Source organism: Aricia agestis, chromosome 11 (assembly GCF_905147365.1).
Source record: "Aricia agestis chromosome 11, ilAriAges1.1, whole genome shotgun sequence".
In the NCBI taxonomy this organism is placed as follows: Eukaryota; Metazoa; Arthropoda; class Insecta; order Lepidoptera; family Lycaenidae; genus Aricia; species Aricia agestis.
This window is the reverse complement of record NC_056416.1, coordinates 2,630,097-2,648,642: the sequence shown is the minus strand read 5'-3', so window position 1 is coordinate 2,648,642 and position 18,546 is coordinate 2,630,097. Positions and strand designations below refer to the sequence as shown.

At 40.0% G+C, this 18,546-nt stretch overlaps 1 protein-coding gene across 10 annotated transcripts in view; it reads right to left on the bottom strand.

Annotated features, from left to right (window-relative positions):
- Window positions 1–16,760, bottom strand: part of LOC121731919 (serine/arginine repetitive matrix protein 5) — a 33,901-nt gene extending 17,141 nt beyond the window's left edge. For 9 of the 10 annotated variants that reach the window (XM_042121606.1, XM_042121607.1, XM_042121611.1 and 6 more), the window contains exons 1-3: window positions 16,696–16,760; window positions 16,278–16,532; window positions 3,555–3,656 (exon numbers count right to left, since the gene is read on the bottom strand). In XM_042121606.1, the coding sequence (XP_041977540.1) occupies window positions 3,555–3,656; window positions 16,278–16,516 (341 nt within the window). In that variant the 5' untranslated portion in view covers window positions 16,517–16,532; window positions 16,696–16,760. Of the gene's footprint in view, window positions 1–3,554; window positions 3,657–3,768; window positions 3,830–16,277; window positions 16,533–16,695 lie in introns of those variants that run through there. The other variant, XM_042121617.1, reaches the window with a different exon arrangement.
- Between the last annotated feature and the right edge of the window lie 1,786 nt (window positions 16,761–18,546).

Below are 18,546 nucleotides of genomic sequence, written 5' to 3'. Positions count from 1 at the left end.
GAGCTTTGCTCGGTATTCGATAAAACACGAATAAAATGATATTTTCTAAAAATGATTCCTAGCTAGATCAATTTATCGCCCCCGAAACCCCCTATATAGGTAGGTACTAAATTTCATGAAAATCGTTGGGGCCGATTCCGAGATTCCAATTATATATTTATATACAAGAATTGCTCGTTTAAAGATATAAGATAAGATTTAACGATTGACGAATGACGATAGAGAAGAGGATAATGGCACTATTGTATATTAAAAATACGAAGGTTTATGATTATGTTTGTTACATCGTCACCCAAGAAATTCTAAAGCGATTTTGATCTTAGGCTTGGTTGTAGTTTAGGCTCTGACTTAATACTTCGTCTTTTTTCCTATCTGAAAAAAGTTTAGTGGTTTAAAGATACTGCTATAATACAGTGTGTAACAAAAATAAGTGAAAATACTTTATGGTGTGTACGTGTTCCTTGTAGAGAGAAAGTAGCAGCGCGGAAAGACGAAAAAAATTTTTCACTTTTTATGGGCAAGGGCCCGAGCGTCACGAGTTTCCCCATACAAGTAGCAGCGCTGAAAGACCAAAATTTTTTTTCACTTTTGTATGGGGAAACTCGTGACGCTCGGGCCCTTGCCCATACAAAAGTGAAAAAATTTTTTCGTCTTTCAGAGCTGCTACTTTCACAGTAAACTCTCTACAAGAAACACGTACACACCTTAAAATATTATCACTTATTTTTGGTACACACTGTATATATACTTCTATACAGTGTGTAACAAAAATAAGTGATAATACTTTAGGGTCTGTACGTGTTCCTTGTAGAGAGTTCACTGTGAAAGCAGCAGCTCGGAAAGACGACATTTTTTTTCACTTTTGTATGGGCAAGGGCCCGAGCGTCACGAGTTTTCCCATACAAAAGTGAAAAAAAAATTTGGTCTTTCAGCGCTGCTACTTTTACAGTGAACTCTCTACAAGGAACACGTACACACCCTAAAGTATTATCACTTATTTTGATTTTGATCAATTCCAACTCCAACGGGTTAAAATAGGGGATGAAAGTTTGTATATAATAATCCTTCTTAACGCGAGCGAAGCCGCGGGCAAAAGCTCGTATACTATAAATGCGAAACTGTGTCTGTCCGACTGTCTGTTCACGCCGAAACCGCTGAACCGATTTTGCTCTGAGAGGACATAGGATACTTTTTATCCCGGAAAAATTTACGGTTCCCGCGCGATAAACAAATTTTGTCGCGACGGAGTTCCGGGCGTCATGTAGTCTCGAATAAAATTCCGCGGACGTCACTCATTGCCGTAATTTAGAGGCGGAATGAAGAAAATAGAAAATATTTCGTCTTTAGTCCAGTCGGACTATTAGATAAAAATACATCTTTATTTTTATCTAATAGTTTTTTAGAGAGGAAAAACAAGGTTAATATTAATTTTGTGTTTACTAACCTCTTTGAAGAAAAATAAATCATTTTGTTCGAATAACAAATATAAGTTTCTTCCACACCAGTTATGTTTTTTTTTTAAGAGCCTATGCTGTCCCACTGCTGGGCAAAGGCCTCCCCCAAAGTCTTCCAGTTCTGTCGATCTAACGATGATGGACGACGCCGCCGTGGCCGGCCTCGAAAAAGGTGGCGCGATGAACTTGACAAACATCGAGCCAGGCTGGCCTACGGCTGCGTTAGATCTACAGTTATGTTTTATGTAACATTATTTCATTGTTCATAAAATGCACAAACTTTTATTACCCACTAGATGACGCCCGCAACTCCGTTGCGCCAAAATGGTCGCGCGGAAACGGTACATTTTTCGCGATAAAAAGTATTGAAATTTCCCGGAACTCAAATTGTTTACATACCAAGTTTCATCAAAATTGATTCAGCGGTTTAAGCGTGAAGAGGTTACACACAGACATACACACATACTTTTGCATTTATAACATTAGTATGGCCTTCACAAGTTCAGTTTTACGCAAACGCCTTAAAGTGATTATAGCAACCTTAAATAATTTCTAATACTGGTACAACAATAAAAGAGCCTATAAAATATATTTTACAATACTACACATACACATGACTGTAGAGCGATAACATTCCAATTACTTTTCAAGGAAATCCAACAGTCAATCGTTTGAACGCTCATTTGAAATTATTCCGCATTCGCTGATTGAATTTATTACATTTTATATTCAAAGCTTTAGGTCACCACTTTCTGATAAAGTTCCGAATAGGCTATTTACAACTTTTATGACAGATTCTCCATACTTGATCTGTCAAGTTAATTGGTGGATAGCCTACTCGTCATTTATCAGGAAGTGGTGAAACAGGCTCTTAGTTAAAAGATAGCTCTATCTTCTCTAAAGTCTATCTTCGCTTCTCTCTTTCTGGTCCAGTGGTTAAGTGCGTGGCTCTTGACTCGGAGGTTCGATTCCCGCGTTGGAAACGTGTTATTTCCAAGTTTGGCTAGGACAATGCAGGCTGGTCAGTGATCACCTGATTGTCTGACAAGTAAGATGATCCATGCGTCGGATGGGCATGTAAAAAGTCGGTCCTGCGCCTGATCTCTCGCCAGTCGTGTCGGTCTTCCGTCCCACTGGGTTATGAGAGTAAAGGAATAAAGAATGCTCTTGTGTACTGCGCACACACTTGGGCACTATAAAATTACTCCTGAGTACCTGGCCTGGTTTCAATGAAACCGGCCACCGTCACTGAAACCGGTGTGGGGGTTATTATTATTATTTAGTAATCTGTGGCGTACCGCGTAGGCTCACGATGTGCAAATACAAACGATGATATACTAGACTAAGGGCCTGTTTCACCACTTAACTTCACAGATGAAGTATGGAGAATTTGTCAAAAAATTTGTGAATAGCCTATTCGGCACTTTATCAGAAAGTCAATGAGTTTCTAAAATACTAGAGTAGCAATGTCTTACAAAAGATTCTCAGAAATGCGTAACCACTTTTTTGTTCAAAAGACAATGTCAAGTCATATATTCGTTATGTCATTATGTATGTGAGATATGCCTGCAGGCATCTTCGAAGTGGCAACGCGTTGCTACCGTAAACTTCCAATCTAGTTACGTTAGTAACATAGAATATCATTGCAGAAAGTGGTGAAACAGGCCCTTAGAGGGACATATTCATCTATTATTGCCATGATTAAGATCAATTATTGTGCTATTTATGATTAAACGTCAGGGCAATATAAAATATTCCTTAAAGTTTGTTTGTGGTGGGCATACTTCAAAATACCGTTTTATTCCTAAACATAGATATTTAAAATGAAAAAAAAGCGTTTCTATAGCTAGGATCAGCGATTAACAAACTGCAGTGTCTGTGCCCGAGATCAGAAATATCGATCAAACGCAAAAAATCGATGCGAATTCTTTTAATGTTTGCTTAGACGACTGTAGCCAAACACCATGTTGACGTAACTAGGAAATATAAACTCAAATCTAAAGTTAAATCCAAATCTATAAACGAGAGCAAAATCGTTAAATTCTTTACTGTATACTGGCCGTAAAAAAAGTAAAAATAAAATTCTAAATTCGAACTCACGCCACTCTGCCGAACTCGTCCTTGGGGACGTCCTTGTCTCCAACCTCGGAGATCTTCGCCCGGAAGGCAGCCACCCGAGCCGCAATCTCCTCCTTCGGCAACCTGCGCAACCAGACCATAGACACACTCATTAATTTTTTTTAATTATTTTAGTACGCGCAAACAAACCGCTCGCCGCCGCCAATATACGCCGAATGAAAACACCTGAACATACCAGTGCATTCTAGGTTGCCAGTATGAGAAACAATTAAACTTGCTATAAAACTAGACTGACTAACGTCACGACGTCTCAGTACGAAGGGTGGTTAATGACTGTGTGCTATCGATTTTGTTTCTGACTCGTGCGCAGGGGCCGTTTACCCCGCGAGGGTGAGATCGAGGGGATAAATGGGGTGAAATATGGGGCATTATTGAATAACTAATACGGTCACGTGTTTAGTGCACATGACACGGTATTAGAATTGGACAATTGGACCTGGATGCGTAGAAATTCTCTTGGCACCTGCTCTTAAACAATTTTCGTACAACGGGGTGCCTACTAAACTGAGATTTAGAAAATCGATGCTGCAAGAAATTACTTTGTTTAAAAAAATGGTTTAGTCAAATACAAAGCTAGACCTTTTAACGGTTTTAGAAGCTGAATACGAAGACAATCTTTTAAGCAAGCCAAAAACATCAATGAGGAAATGCGTACAATATTTTAACTAGGTTTATTGACATTCCGTGCCTAGTTTAAAAACGGAACCAATTACTGAGACTCGCCTGTCTGTATAGTGTATTGCCAAATGCCAAGCTTTGCCTGGTAAATCGTAAAAGCTAAAGAAAAAAACACAATCATTGCAATTTTTATTGCAATGATTGTTTTTTTTTATTGTCGTTTTAATGAGAAATAGTAAAAACAAAACAACATACAAGAGGTTTCCAAGTTCCATACAAAAAGTCCGTATCTGTAATTCTAATCTCTACTTTTTACAGAAACGTTCTTACAATCTGACTCGCACTTCGCCAGTTTTTATGTTGAATATTTGACTAGTCAATTTTATCCACGTGGCTGGCGCCGTGCCAAAGGTTCAAAATATCTGGTAAGGGCGATAAGGGCTACACTTTTATGGGGCGCTTTATTAAGCCTGTGGAGTTGAGATAAAAAATTTAGGGTACATATACATATAGGCTTTCCTTTCCGCTTTCCGATTGAGTTAGGGCTGGTTTACATTATTCTAATGAGTCCAATGCAGCGCTGAATTGCTACACAGGATTAATGTAAACAGTCACTGGAATGCAATTACGCGTATTCCTGTGCACGGTAGCGGCTAGTGTTGGTAAAAATAGCATTAGCAATAATAATTAATTGTTTAATGCCCATTAGAGGGGGTATTACATTATCATTTATATTGGATCATTTCTATGATCATATATAGGATCCAATATATATGATCATTTGATCATATCTGCATATTACATTATCATATTTCATTGATCCTATTTTACGTCATAATATGTGGTTTCAATAGCCAATGGAGAGCGCTAACGCTGACAGGTATTGACGTCAGGGTTACTAGATCTCAGAGTATTCGATTTGTCAAAAGACATCGTCATTTTTAATATGACTTGTTTTTTGTTATTTCAGCAAGATTATCCAAGTATATAATTAGAAAAATAATAACATTACATTATTTGAAACATATTAACGAACAAGAAATTAAAACTCTTTTTTATATTAAATAACTGGCAACACCTATTTCTATGACCGTATTGGATCCAATCTCTCAGCAAATGTCAAAAATCTATGATCAAGGAAGAAATGAATCATATGTCTATATTACATTATCCAATATAATTGACTCAATGATCTGGGATCCAATATATATTATGATAATCTAATATCCCCCTTAGCAATAATTAAATTAATCGCACTTTCTAAAAAATACGATTGCTAATATTATCGTGCGCAGTAATAGTCTGCGATCATGAAAAGAGTTCACGTCCACGCTATTACGCACCCCCCTGGATCCTGTTGACGTTCCTACTAAGTATATTATCTAGTACTTTTATCTATAAAAATTAAAAATGAAGAACGAATTTTTGCCATTTGTTTGCAATACAATATTTTTACAACTAAAAATTATAAATTTTTTATTCTTTATAAACACCTATTATTATTATTATTATCAGCCTACAGTGTCCCACTGCTGGGCAAAGGCCTCCCCTCTCTCTTTCCAAAGACACATAGCTTATGAAAAATCTGATTTGGAAATCGAATACAAGCGGCTTCGAAGAAGGGTCACTGGTGTGGCTGCATAACCCAACTCGCCGAAAAGGCAAATCTCCAAAGTTGCAGCCCAAGTGGGACGGCCCATACAAGGTGGTTACCCGATTGAATGACGTGACTTACAGGATTCAAAAGCAACCAAGAGGGACATTCAAAGTGGTACACATAGACCGTCTGGCGCGTTACCATGGCAGTAACAATGATGCTCGGGACGAGCATCTCTAAGAGGGGAGTAGTGTTACGGTACATGGTATACGGACACGTGGTGCGCAAGTACATACTCGAACCTTCTAAAAAGGTCCAATGTTTGTTTACGTGTTTACCCTTTATTTGTTAGCGTGTTTGAATTTAGACCTTATGACTGAGTCCATAAGGTCTAAATTAAATTCAACTTACTGCGCTTATCGCAAGGACGGCAGTTTTATTGTGGCACATGCCCGAGCCTCCTAGAAATTTCCCACGGTTGTTTACTTGTTTACGTGAATCGGGAAATTTCTGGAATTCGTCTCGCCATATAAAAAGAGCCGCAGGCAGGCCCGGCTAGTCAGTTCGTTTCGAGTTTTCATCAAGGCGATTTCGGAGTGATCAATAGTGAGTGAACCAGTGAAACCTGCGACTTGGCTACGACCTAGGACAGTGATAGTGCTTAGTGATTGGACCTAGTGATTTGTGTTTGGACTTAGTGCTAAGTGTTGTGACCTAGTGTTTAGTGCAGTGTTAATAAAGTCTTCAAGAGAGTCACCAGGTCTTTCTCTCCAAATCCTCGAACCCTAGCACGTAACAACTGGTGTCAGAAGTGGGATTTGGAGATGCCATTGACTCCGAGAGAGGACTTCAAGGGGAGTGTCAGGACAAGGGCGCAGCGAGCTGCTGCCATTGACTCCGAGAGGGGAGTTGCGGAGGCCACACCCACTGGGGACCAAGCTCCGCCCACTGAGGGACAGGTCCCACTCACTGGCCCCGCCCACTGACCACGCCCACCAGGCTCCGCCCACTGTGGGCGAAGCCACGCCCACTGGCTCCGCCCACCGGGACACGCCCACTGGCCACGCCCCCCAGGCTCCGCCCACTTTGGCCGTAGCCACGCCCACTGGCTCCGCCCACCAGGCCCCGCCCACTCAGGCCACGCCCACTGGCGCCGCCCACTGGGCCCCGCCTGCTCAGGCTCCGTCGACTAGTTCCATCTATCCTGCTACGCCCGTAGTTTCTACGGCCCCTCAAATGGCTCTTCAATTGGAAAGCATAATTGAATTAATTCAGGCTTTGCAGGAGTCTCAAAAAGCTGAAAGTCAGGCGTTGAAAGATTCTCAAAAGGCAATGATGGAGGCACAAGAACGCAAGCTCGGTGCTGAAATCAGAGCGATTCGAGAATCACAAGAGCAACAAAAAGACCTCCAAGAAAAAGCCCTTGGAGCTATAAAGGATGTCAGTGACACGGTGGTTAAGCTTCGAAAAGATGTCGACGTAATGGACGAACGAGTTACGGGGTTAGGAGTGGATATGGAAAATGTGAAAACTGGCCTCACAGAACTACAGAAGTGGAAAGTGCGCGTGGAAACCACAGGAATCGCGACGTCTAGTGGAACTTCCGTAGTGGTACAAGGACCAAGAGTTAAAGTGCCACCATACGACGGTACTACTTCTTGGAACGCTTATCGTCAGCAATTCCAGACGGTTGCTTCTGCCAACGGATGGAATGATGAACAATGCCTGACCGCTCTCACAGTTGCGCTCAGAGGGCAAGCTTTGTCGATCCTAGAAGCGCATACAGGAAATGGGTTTAAAGACCTGATGGAGGCACTTGAATCCAGATACGGGGAGCGACACCTGGAGCACGTGTTCCGTGCCCAACTGCGTGACAGAGTCCAACGCCCAGGAGAAGGACTACAACAATGGGCGTTGGAAATAGAAAAACTGGTCAAGAAGGCACACCCAGGAGCCGATTCCAAGATGATCGACACGAACATTGTGCAAGCATTTGTCGACGCAATCAGGGACCTAGAGGTCAGAGCTGCAGTGAGGCTACGTCACCACACCTCGCTTAAGGAAGCATTGGCGCATGCTTTAGAGGTCGAGGCTGTTCGGCGTGACATACGGCAGACATATAAGATCCGCGAGGTCTCTGAGGAAGTCAAGGAGGTTAAGGCTCCTACGAAGAGAAGTTCTGGAGCCATGTGCTACAAGTACGGCGAGAGGGGCCATCTTCAGCTTAACTGCCCGCAGAAAGAGACCCAAATGGCAAGGATGAAAATGCTCGAGGAACGTCTGGAACAAATGGAGGAGCTGCAAAAGCAAGGGGCCTCGTTCCCTGCCCGGGATCAGGGAAACGAATAAAAGCCAGGACTAAGGGGCGAGTGCTGGCTGACAAGGAGGAAGCCCCGATAACTGTTATCTCCCAAGCATGCAGCGGGAACAGTCTTGTGATTCAGGGGACTATTAACAGGACGGATTGCAAAATGACTCTAGATACAGGAGCCTCTAGAACGATAGTGAACCCAAATCTGGTAAAAGCCGCAAGAAGACACAAGAGGAGAATTAACTGTCGGCTCCTTACTGCCTCCGGTCAGCCAATACCCGTCCTGGGAGAAATGTCAGTTACGATTAATGTAGGGGGATCCTCATACCCTCATGACGTTATCGTGGCTGAGATTATGGATGATTGCATCTTGGGTTTGGATTTCATGAAGAAGCACAACTGCAGAATTAATGTCGCCGACGGAGTGTTCAAGTGTGGCGAAGAAGAAATTTTCATCCTTGGAGGCGCCTGCGGGAAAGTTGAATGTGTAAAGAAAGTCATAATACCTGGACGTGCGGAAGCTCGGGTGCTGGTGAAACTACCGCCAGCTGGAAAGAAGAAGTCAAACAGATGCGTGTTAATCGAAGACACACCTACCAAGACATCAGCGCATAAATTGATGACGGCAAGAACCCTTGTTAGTGGAAGCAGTAACGCTGTGGTCAGAGTTTTGAATCTTGGTGATCGCGAGTTCTGCTTGAACAAAGGTGATGTCATTGGAAAGTGCGAGGAAGTTGTCTGGATGAGAAAGTGTAATTCGATCACAGGCTCAGACTCGGCAAACACCAGCAACTATGGAATAGTGACTGAGCTACTCGATGACTGCAAGAGTAATCTGACTTATTCGCAGAGCATGAAAGCTAAGAAGTTTTTACAACGCCACGCGAATATCTTCTCCAGTCAGGAAGGCGACCTTGGAAGAACGTCGATGGTTCAGCACAGGATAGATACCGGAAGCGAGAACCCAATTCGTCAACGAGCAAGACGGATACCCAGTGCAAAGGAAAAAGAAGTTGAAGGCCTTTTGGAGGACATGAGAAGGAATAAGATAATTGAACCGTCTGCAAGTCCGTGGTGCTCACCAGTTGTATTAGTGAAGAGGAAAGATGGCAGCACAAGATTTTGTGTGGACTACAGACGTCTCAATGATGTCACTAAGAAGGACAGCTATCCATTACCTCGAATCGACGACACTCTGGATACCTTGAGTGGCATGAAATGGTTCTCGACCCTGGACCTGAAATCTGGATACTGGCAGGTGGAAATTCATCCAAAAGACAAGGAGAAGACAGCGTTCTCCACCGGTAAAGGTCTATGGCAGTTTAACGTCATGCCCTTTGGATTGTGCAACGCACCTGCCACATTTGAGCGACTCATGGAGTGTGTACTGGCAGGCTTAGTTGGAGAGGCTTGCTTAGTCTACTTGGATGACGTCATCATTGTTGGCCGCGACTTCGAGGACCATTTGCGAAACTTAGAACGAGTTTTCGCCAAAATAGAGGGGTTTTTCGCCAAGTTAAAGTTGAATCCGAAAAAGTGTCGTTTATTCAGGAGTAAGGTGAACTATCTCGGCCATGTTATCTCCAGTGATGGAATTCAGACGGACCCGGAGAAACTAGAAGCAGTCCAAAATTGGCCAACCCCTAAGAACAAAACCGAAGTGCGGGCATTTCTCGGCCTATGCTCCTACTACAGGCGTTTTGTTAAGGGATTCTCAGAGATAGCCAAGCCATTACATCGGCTGACAGAAGATAAACGACAGTTTATTTGGGACGAGACTTCCGAAGATTCTTTTCAGAAACTAAAGAAACATCTGTGTGAAAAACCAATCCTGGGGTATCCACAACCTGAAGGTCAGTTTATAGTCGACACGGACGCAAGCAACACGGCCATTGGAGGGGTGTTATCTCAAAAACAGGGTGAAAGAGAAGTTGTAATTGCATATTTCAGCAAATCTTTATCTAAGCCAAAAAGAAACTACTGTGTGACAAGAAGAGAACTCTTGGCTGTCGTAAAGACGCTACAACATTTCAGCAAGTATCTCATTGGCAGACAGTTTTTACTGCGAACTGATCACGCAGCGTTGAAGTGGCTACTACAGTTCAAGAACCCAGAAGGTCAAGTAGCTCGATGGATTGAACAGCTCCAGGAGTATGACTTCAAGACCGAACACCGCAGCGGAAAGTCGCATGGGAATGCCGACGCACTCTCACGAAGGCCGTGTTCAGAAGACTGCAAACATTGTGTTAAGCAGGAATCTAATGAAGTAACATTAAAGTTAACGAAAACAAGTCCTTTGGGCCCATGGGAGAATGATGCTATGAGGGAGGCTCAAGAAACAGATGACGACCTTCGGCACATCATCACATGGAAGAAACGGGGTAATGAAAAACCAATCTGGAGTGAGGTTGCACCCACTGGCGCTGTCACTAAGGCGTACTGGGCGCAATTTGACAGTCTGATACTTCAAAACGGAATACTCTACCGGAAATGGGAGAAGACCAACGGCAGAGAGTTCCATCTTCAGATAGTTGTCCCAAGAACGAGAGTACCGGATGTTCTCCGTGAAATGCATGATGGCGTATCAGGAGGTCATCTAGGAGTAAAGAGGACGTTAACAAAAGTGCGAGAACGATTCTACTGGTTGCATTGTCGAGACGATGTACAGGATTGGTGCCGCAAATGCACTACTTGCGCTGCAGTGAAGGGACCACAGACAAGGAGCCGTGGGAGCCTGCGCTTGTATAACGTTGGCGCACCGTGGGAACGAATCGCAGTTGACGTAGCTGGGCCATTTCCTGTAACGGAATCAGGAAACAAGTATTTTATGGTTGTCATGGATTACTTCACCAAATGGCCCGAAGTGTTCGCCATACCAAACCAGGAAGCTACAACAGTTGCTTCTAAGCTAGTCGAAGAAGTAATATCTCGCTTTGGTGTGCCTCTAGAAATCCATTCCGATCAGGGCAGGAATTTCGAATCGCAGGTCTTCCAGGAAGTGTGCAGAATTTTGGGAATGTATAAAACGAAGACCACCGCGTACCATCCACAGTCTGATGGAATGGTTGAGAGATTTAACCAGACCCTTGAGAGGCATTTGGCGAAATTGGTAGATGACAAACAAAAGGACTGGGACAAGTATATACCACTCTTCCTTCTGTCGTACCGTACCGCCGAGCATGAGAGCATAAAAGCTACCCCGGCGTATGTCAATTACGGTAGAGAACTACGAGTACCAGTAGACCTTTTGACAGGAGGATCACCGGAAGAACCAAAGACCGTACCAGATTATGTCTGCGATTTAAGGAAAAAGATGTGTTATATACACGCCATGGTTCGGGAAAATGGGTTACAGTCAAGTGAGAACATGAAGACCAGATACGACCGGAAATCGAATACAAGCGGCTTCGAAGAAGGGTCACTGGTGTGGCTGCATAACCCAACTCGCCGAAAAGGCAAATCTCCAAAGTTGCAGCCCAAGTGGGACGGCCCATACAAGGTGGTTACCCGATTGAATGACGTGACTTACAGGATTCAAAAGCAACCAAGAGGGACATTCAAAGTGGTACACATAGACCGTCTGGCGCGTTACCATGGCAGTAACAATGATGCTCGGGACGAGCATCTCTAAGAGGGGAGTAGTGTTACGGTACATGGTATACGGACACGTGGTGCGCAAGTACATACTCGAACCTTCTAAAAAGGTCCAATGTTTGTTTACGTGTTTACCCTTTATTTGTTAGCGTGTTTGAATTTAGACCTTATGACTGAGTCCATAAGGTCTAAATTAAATTCAACTTACTGCGCTTATCGCAAGGACGGCAGTTTTATTGTGGCACATGCCCGAGCCTCCTAGAAATTTCCCACGGTTGTTTACTTGTTTACGTGAATCGGGAAATTTCTGGAATTCGTCTCGCCATATAAAAAGAGCCGCAGGCAGGCCCGGCTAGTCAGTTCGTTTCGAGTTTTCATCAAGGCGATTTCGGAGTGATCAATAGTGAGTGAACCAGTGAAACCTGCGACTTGGCTACGACCTAGGACAGTGATAGTGCTTAGTGATTGGACCTAGTGATTTGTGTTTGGACTTAGTGCTAAGTGTTGTGACCTAGTGTTTAGTGCAGTGTTAATAAAGTCTTCAAGAGAGTCACCAGGTCTTTCTCTCCAAATCCTCGAACCCTAGCACGTAACAATATTTTGATTTTCTATTTAATAAACTATCCGAAAATCTAAGCTAACTGAGCTATAGTGGTTTATTATAACTTCAAAGAATAAAAAAATGTTTGAAGTCGATAAAATGTTGTAAAAGCCATATTTGTTGGTGACGTGTATTTTACTACAAAATGTTTGATAGTGTTATCTTCAAGTATTGTATACATTATGTAGTATGAACCACGAAATTAAAAAATATGTCGCTTACTACATAAATTTCGAAAATTCATTGAAAAAATTGCGCATTACAACATTTTCAAAGAAGAAAACTGGGTTTATAATGAGTTAAAAAATGCTGTAAAAGCCATTTTTTTGCGAATTTGAACATTTCGAATATACAGATCGATAGAGCTCGCGATTCTGAATAATAAATCGTTAAAAACTCATTTTGGCCAAAATGGCTTTTACGACGTTTCTACCCAGAGGGGTCGATATGGGCTTGGTGTACAATTTTACGACGTTGGAGCTATCATTTTTTGTATAAAAGATACCTTTCAAATTGTTAACAATAGTAATTTTGGACTCCAATATGCCGTAAATAGGGCGGTGCCACCGGTGCCCAGGCACAGGGCGTAGACTCTGTGGGGGCGCAAAAATGGCCAAACCAGTAGGTATTATTTTTTCGGTTTGCTCCCGATAATTATTAGTTCCCGCTGCGCCCCTAGAGCACGATTTAACAGTAAAATAGACCTATACATTGCTTTGAGTAATATAATATCTAAAAAAGCAAGGGCGCAGTTGTAGAAGCTCGTACAGGGCGCAAAAAGACTGTTTACGACACTGCTCCAATACTGAGACAACCTCAGCAAAATGCTAAGAGCGAGACAAACCTTTATTTTTCACTGTTCTGGGTTATTGGCTTTGATGTTTTGTTACACAAATTTGTCACGATTAAGATTTTAGTGTCACTTTCATCTTTTTACCTTATACTGGAAAAGGTACAGGCTAAAACTACGGCATATGCGATATGCATACTAGTGCTTGCCTCAAGCTTCGTCTATGACTGATGTTCACTGGACATTTTATTTTACAAGTAGAGCAGGGAAAATTAGGCCATCTATTCATTGCATAAAGTACATTTTTGCGAGCACATGCACACAGCGAGATAGTGCTATTGTGCAAAGCACTTGTGTTTGCTGACAACAGTTTATCTTGAATCTTTAGGGTGGAGTTGGTGAAGAGATGTACATATTGTGTACTACTTTAGTTTTGTAACCTGACAAGTATAAGTACTCTTGTATAGTAGGAAACACCTACATAGCCTGCAGTAGTTACAACTTTATGAATCTACGACTTACATGCAGAATATTCAACTCATTTCTCACAACTCTTGCATCTTTTTTTTTTTGTTGACACAGGGGAAATCAACAACTCTTGCACCAACTAAAAATCTATGTAAATTATGGCAATTTATAAACATAAAAACAGCCAGAGCATTCCTTTCACACTTGGTAATTACAAGGGCGTCGCCAAGGGGGGGCAGGCAGGGGCAACTGCCCCCCCCCCTGGAGATTCTAAAAAAGTTGCCAAATATAATGCAAACAACGACCACTATAATATTAAAATCTGGTAATAGATGTAAGGCTCGTAGTACAAGTGAAAAGTACTTTATAAGTAGAAATTTATAGAGAATAAGAAAAGTATGAATTGTAGTAGGTAAAGTCAACTTGCCCCCCCCTGCGCCATCGGCTGGCGACGCCCTTGGGTAATTAGCAAGTCCGCAACACAGCCAGTGAAGTTGAGAATAACACTCCACGTGACCTACTTAGATGAAGATGTCGGTCTTGGGTATCTCTTAATTGTTTTTCAGCAAAACTGCTGCAGGTAAAGCACTTGTATCACTTCAAAGAATATTAGTTACCATATAAAAAGTGTTATTTTATTACATTACAATATTATGTAATGGAGATTTACTGCTCGTAACCACAGTTAACAATTAATTTCATTCTTTTTGCTACTGCTAGAAGCAGACTAATTAAACAGAAAACCAAACCAAGCACTTAAACAGAAAAAATCGGCCAAGTGTGAGTCGGACTCGCACACGAAGGGTTCCGTACCAGTATAGAGCGAAAGTAGACAAAAAAATTGTGTTTTTTGTATGAGAGCCCCCCTTAAATATTTACTTTTATTTAATTTTATTATTAATTATTAAAGTAACAATATAATTAAGTTTTTTTCAAGTGCCTAGCTGTTACCATTATTGATTACGAGAAAATCACTTTGGGCTCCCTTAAATATTTACTTTATTTTATTTTTAGTATTTGTTGTTATAGCGGCAACAGATATACATAATCTGTGAATATTTCAGAAGTCTAGCTATAGCCGTTCTTGAGTTACAGCCTGGAGACAGACATTCAAACGGACAGACAACAAAGTCTTAGTAATAGGGTCCCGTTTTTACCCTTTGGTTATGGAACCCTAAAAATCTTTAAATGTTCCTTCACTGAGTTGTATCATGCAACATAATATAACAACAATATGGAAGTAATAGGATTAAAACAGAGAAAGTAGGTCTGCGGTAAATAGGGCAGACAGTAACTTTTTTCATGGCTTTGCTCACAGCAATTGGGTACTAAATCATTTTATAATTTTACTGTTAGGAACATAGAGGTAAAAAATATACAATGTGTAACAAAACTAAGTGAAGTTGCTGGAAGTTGGTAAGTGAATTTCATTGAGGCGGATACGATGGGGTTGACATGTCTATTGACAAAAACCCCCATAAAAAATAGATTTAAAAAAAACTAAGTCATAATACTTAAGAGTTTAGAGTATGTAAGCCGCCTTTTTTTGATTACGAATTACAAATCACAAACAATTTTGCTTTTTAGCATTGCTACTTTCACAGTGAATAGGCATGATGACTATTTTTTTTCTTATCGGTAATTGAAGGACACTTAAAAAATTGGAACATCGTTGAAAGAATGACTCTGATAGCTTAAAAATTCACCAAGATATGACAATTCAAATATCTCATAAAAAAGACCTGTCCGAAATGCTCCATACAAAGTGCTACGAAAGACTGACGTCAGTCTTTCGTAGTTTGTACGCATCGGGAGACAACTTTGGTTGACAGGTATATTAAATATTGCGTTTATGAAAGTGGTTTCATAACAAAAATTGCTTTTAATTGCATAAGTTATCGAATTGTAAACAAATATTAAGAAATTTAATTGAAAAAAAATTCGACTTGAATATCCAACTTTAAAGGCGCATAACAAAAAAAATACAAATGCTATCAAGCTGAAATTTTGGAAAAACTTATTTTTTACCGTGATTTCTTTATTTTATTAACAAAATTCGCTAATCTTTGACCTTGTCATCATCCCTATTCTACAGTGTGTTATTGTAAACACTGCAACCCTTTAAACCATCAAATGAGCCCGTCAAAATGAACAACTTTTTCTATGAGAACAATGCTGGGATGCTAGAAAGAAGATTGCTAAATCAAAGTCAAAGAGACAAGAGGATAATGGACAAATTCAAAAATCCATTAGTAACCAAGATTTTAACCAAAGTACTTTTAAAAAGCAGTACCTTTAACCTTAGCACAACACAACACTTTAAGGAGACTATAGACATTTATTGAAGCATAGTATAGGTCTACTAAGATCTGATGGCAATTTTTGACAGCAGATTTTCAAAAAATATCCTTGATTATTGGATAAATTTTTATATTTGCATGTATAACACACAGAATATAAGAAAAAAACCGCTATAAGTAAAAAAAGGATCAAAATGTTTTATTACAAATACCCCAATATTGCTAGAGTCAATTTACTGCATCACTTTTTGCCATCAGATTCTGGTAGACCTATTAATAATATTATGTACGTATAAATTGTTTCCAAGTATAAAAAATTAATGAACTTCAAAATGAACATGCGAACACGTCATATAATTTTGTTGATATTTGTAAATTGTAAGCAAATTAGAAAAACAAACTCACCCTTGATCTTCTAAGGTGTCTTCGAGTTCTGCACACTTCACTTCGATCTTACGCTTCCTCTCGTGATCCAATATTTCTCGATTAGGTTGTTTATTTGATGCCGAATCCAATTTTGCAATTTCTTCCTCGGTGCGATAGTTAACGCTGTCTTTGGTTTTTCGCACCGATGCCCAGTTTCTTTGCACATAACCATTTGTTCCTGAACCCCTAGGGGTCGTTAGTCCAATTCCATTATACATTTTGTGTGTTTTATTGCTAAAAATAAATAAAAATTAAGAAAATTATAAATAAACCACTGACATTTACGACTTAGTGGTTATGGCTATAAAAATTAAACAAAAAATCTTGATGATTATTAGAAACTACGAAATATATACGTTTATTACAAACACATAAAATAAACTTTTATTTATCTTACCTAAACTGGACAGTAAAATAAATTTAAAACGTAAAAAATACGTCCATCTTGCCTGAAGGATTTTAATTTTTTAATTTTTTTTAGCGTGTGTTGCTACTCTTACAGATTTCATATTGCCATTAATAAAAATAAAATTTTCAAAAAGTGCAAAGTTTGGACTCCAAAGTCCATTTACTCCCAAACTCCAAACCAAACTTGTACCAAAGTCCAAAAATGTTTATTGTTTATTAATGATCGATCGGTAATTACAGTTTATTTCAGGGCTTCATAACGTTATCGAATACCCGTAAAAATATCGTTACGTACCGGTATTTTCATAATAGTAGCCAGATAACGGTTTTTTTAAGTGGCCCATTCATTATCCTGCTTTGCAGTCCGCCGTCCAGGCCTGCCAAATGACGTAGCCCACATTATCCTGCTTTGCTGTCCATCTAGGGATGTGATATACTTGCAAAATTCAATATCCGGGCTTCTAAGTACGAATACGTAACGAAACGAAGCATATAGGCATGGTCTACTTGGAAAATTAAGATGGTTTTGTTCAGATTAGAACCTTCTAAAGTGTAATTTGAGGGAGAAACAATCGTTTTTTTTTAATGACACGGCTCACGTGTCATACGCAATGACATGGCTCACGTGTCATACGCCACATGTGAAAAACATATATGACACGGCTGCCGCGTCATCCGTACTAAATCAGTTAAAGTATTTATTTATTTACACGATTTTGCTCCTTATTATTTCCATACATATACAGATTGAAGTATTTTCAGGGAGCCTTAGTGATTCAAGAGGAAGGTTTATAAGTATAATAACATTCATTAAATAGCGGAGAAATATTGTTATTGTTGGGGTTTCTAATGACGTGATGTCGTAAATAATTACATTTTTTCCGCTTACATTGCAAACGCAGGTGAACCCTACGAGCTTTATCAAAATAATGTACCAAGTATTGTACATAATATTAAAAAGGTCTACAGAAAACTCAGCGATGGTAGGTATATGTCTGTCTCTTATGGATAACCCCTACGAATAATAAAAACTAAGGAAAGTAACGTATAGAATATTAAAAGAATAAAGTATAGAATTTGACAGATAATGTATTTATTGTGTCATAAATCATAATCATCATATAATTATACAGTTATGCAACATTAATGTTCGTATCTGAGTGCGGTTGTTAGACATCAAACAAACGACAAACGTTTGTACTTTTTACAAATCGAAACGCTTTTGACGTTGTTTTATTAAGAATAGAATAGAAAATTATTTATATGTACACTACGAACAATAAAAACTAAGGAAAAGTAACTCCGTCAAAAAACATGCTCCACAATACTTGTCAAAAAAGTGTACCTTAGGTACACATTTCAATACATTTGCAATATTTAGGTGACCTTGAGCGGTACTAGGCTGACGTTACATGACAGATCAAAAGGAGCCAAATTTAAAACGGTAATGGATGGGAGTTACGATTTCCTACGAGTTTTTATTATTTGTAGGATATCCTACAATAACAGTTTTTTGTCGTATACTTATGTACTTATGTGTCATTTACAACAAATAATGGGTAATTTTCGAAGCGATTTTAACTAATACGGCATTAATCCTTATTTAATTAAACACTTTAAATATATTATTGATTTAATATAGATCTATACAGCATATGATTTAAATGAATATTTTCGAAGATAATATTACATACAGCTCGACAAGGCTTTAAATGAACGTGGGTGACATTGACCTGCTGATAAAAGAGAACTGTCAAACACATGTCAAAAATAACGTTTATGCAACGTTTTTGTATGATAGCATCATAGATTAAGTATAGCATTATGATAGAAACGTTTA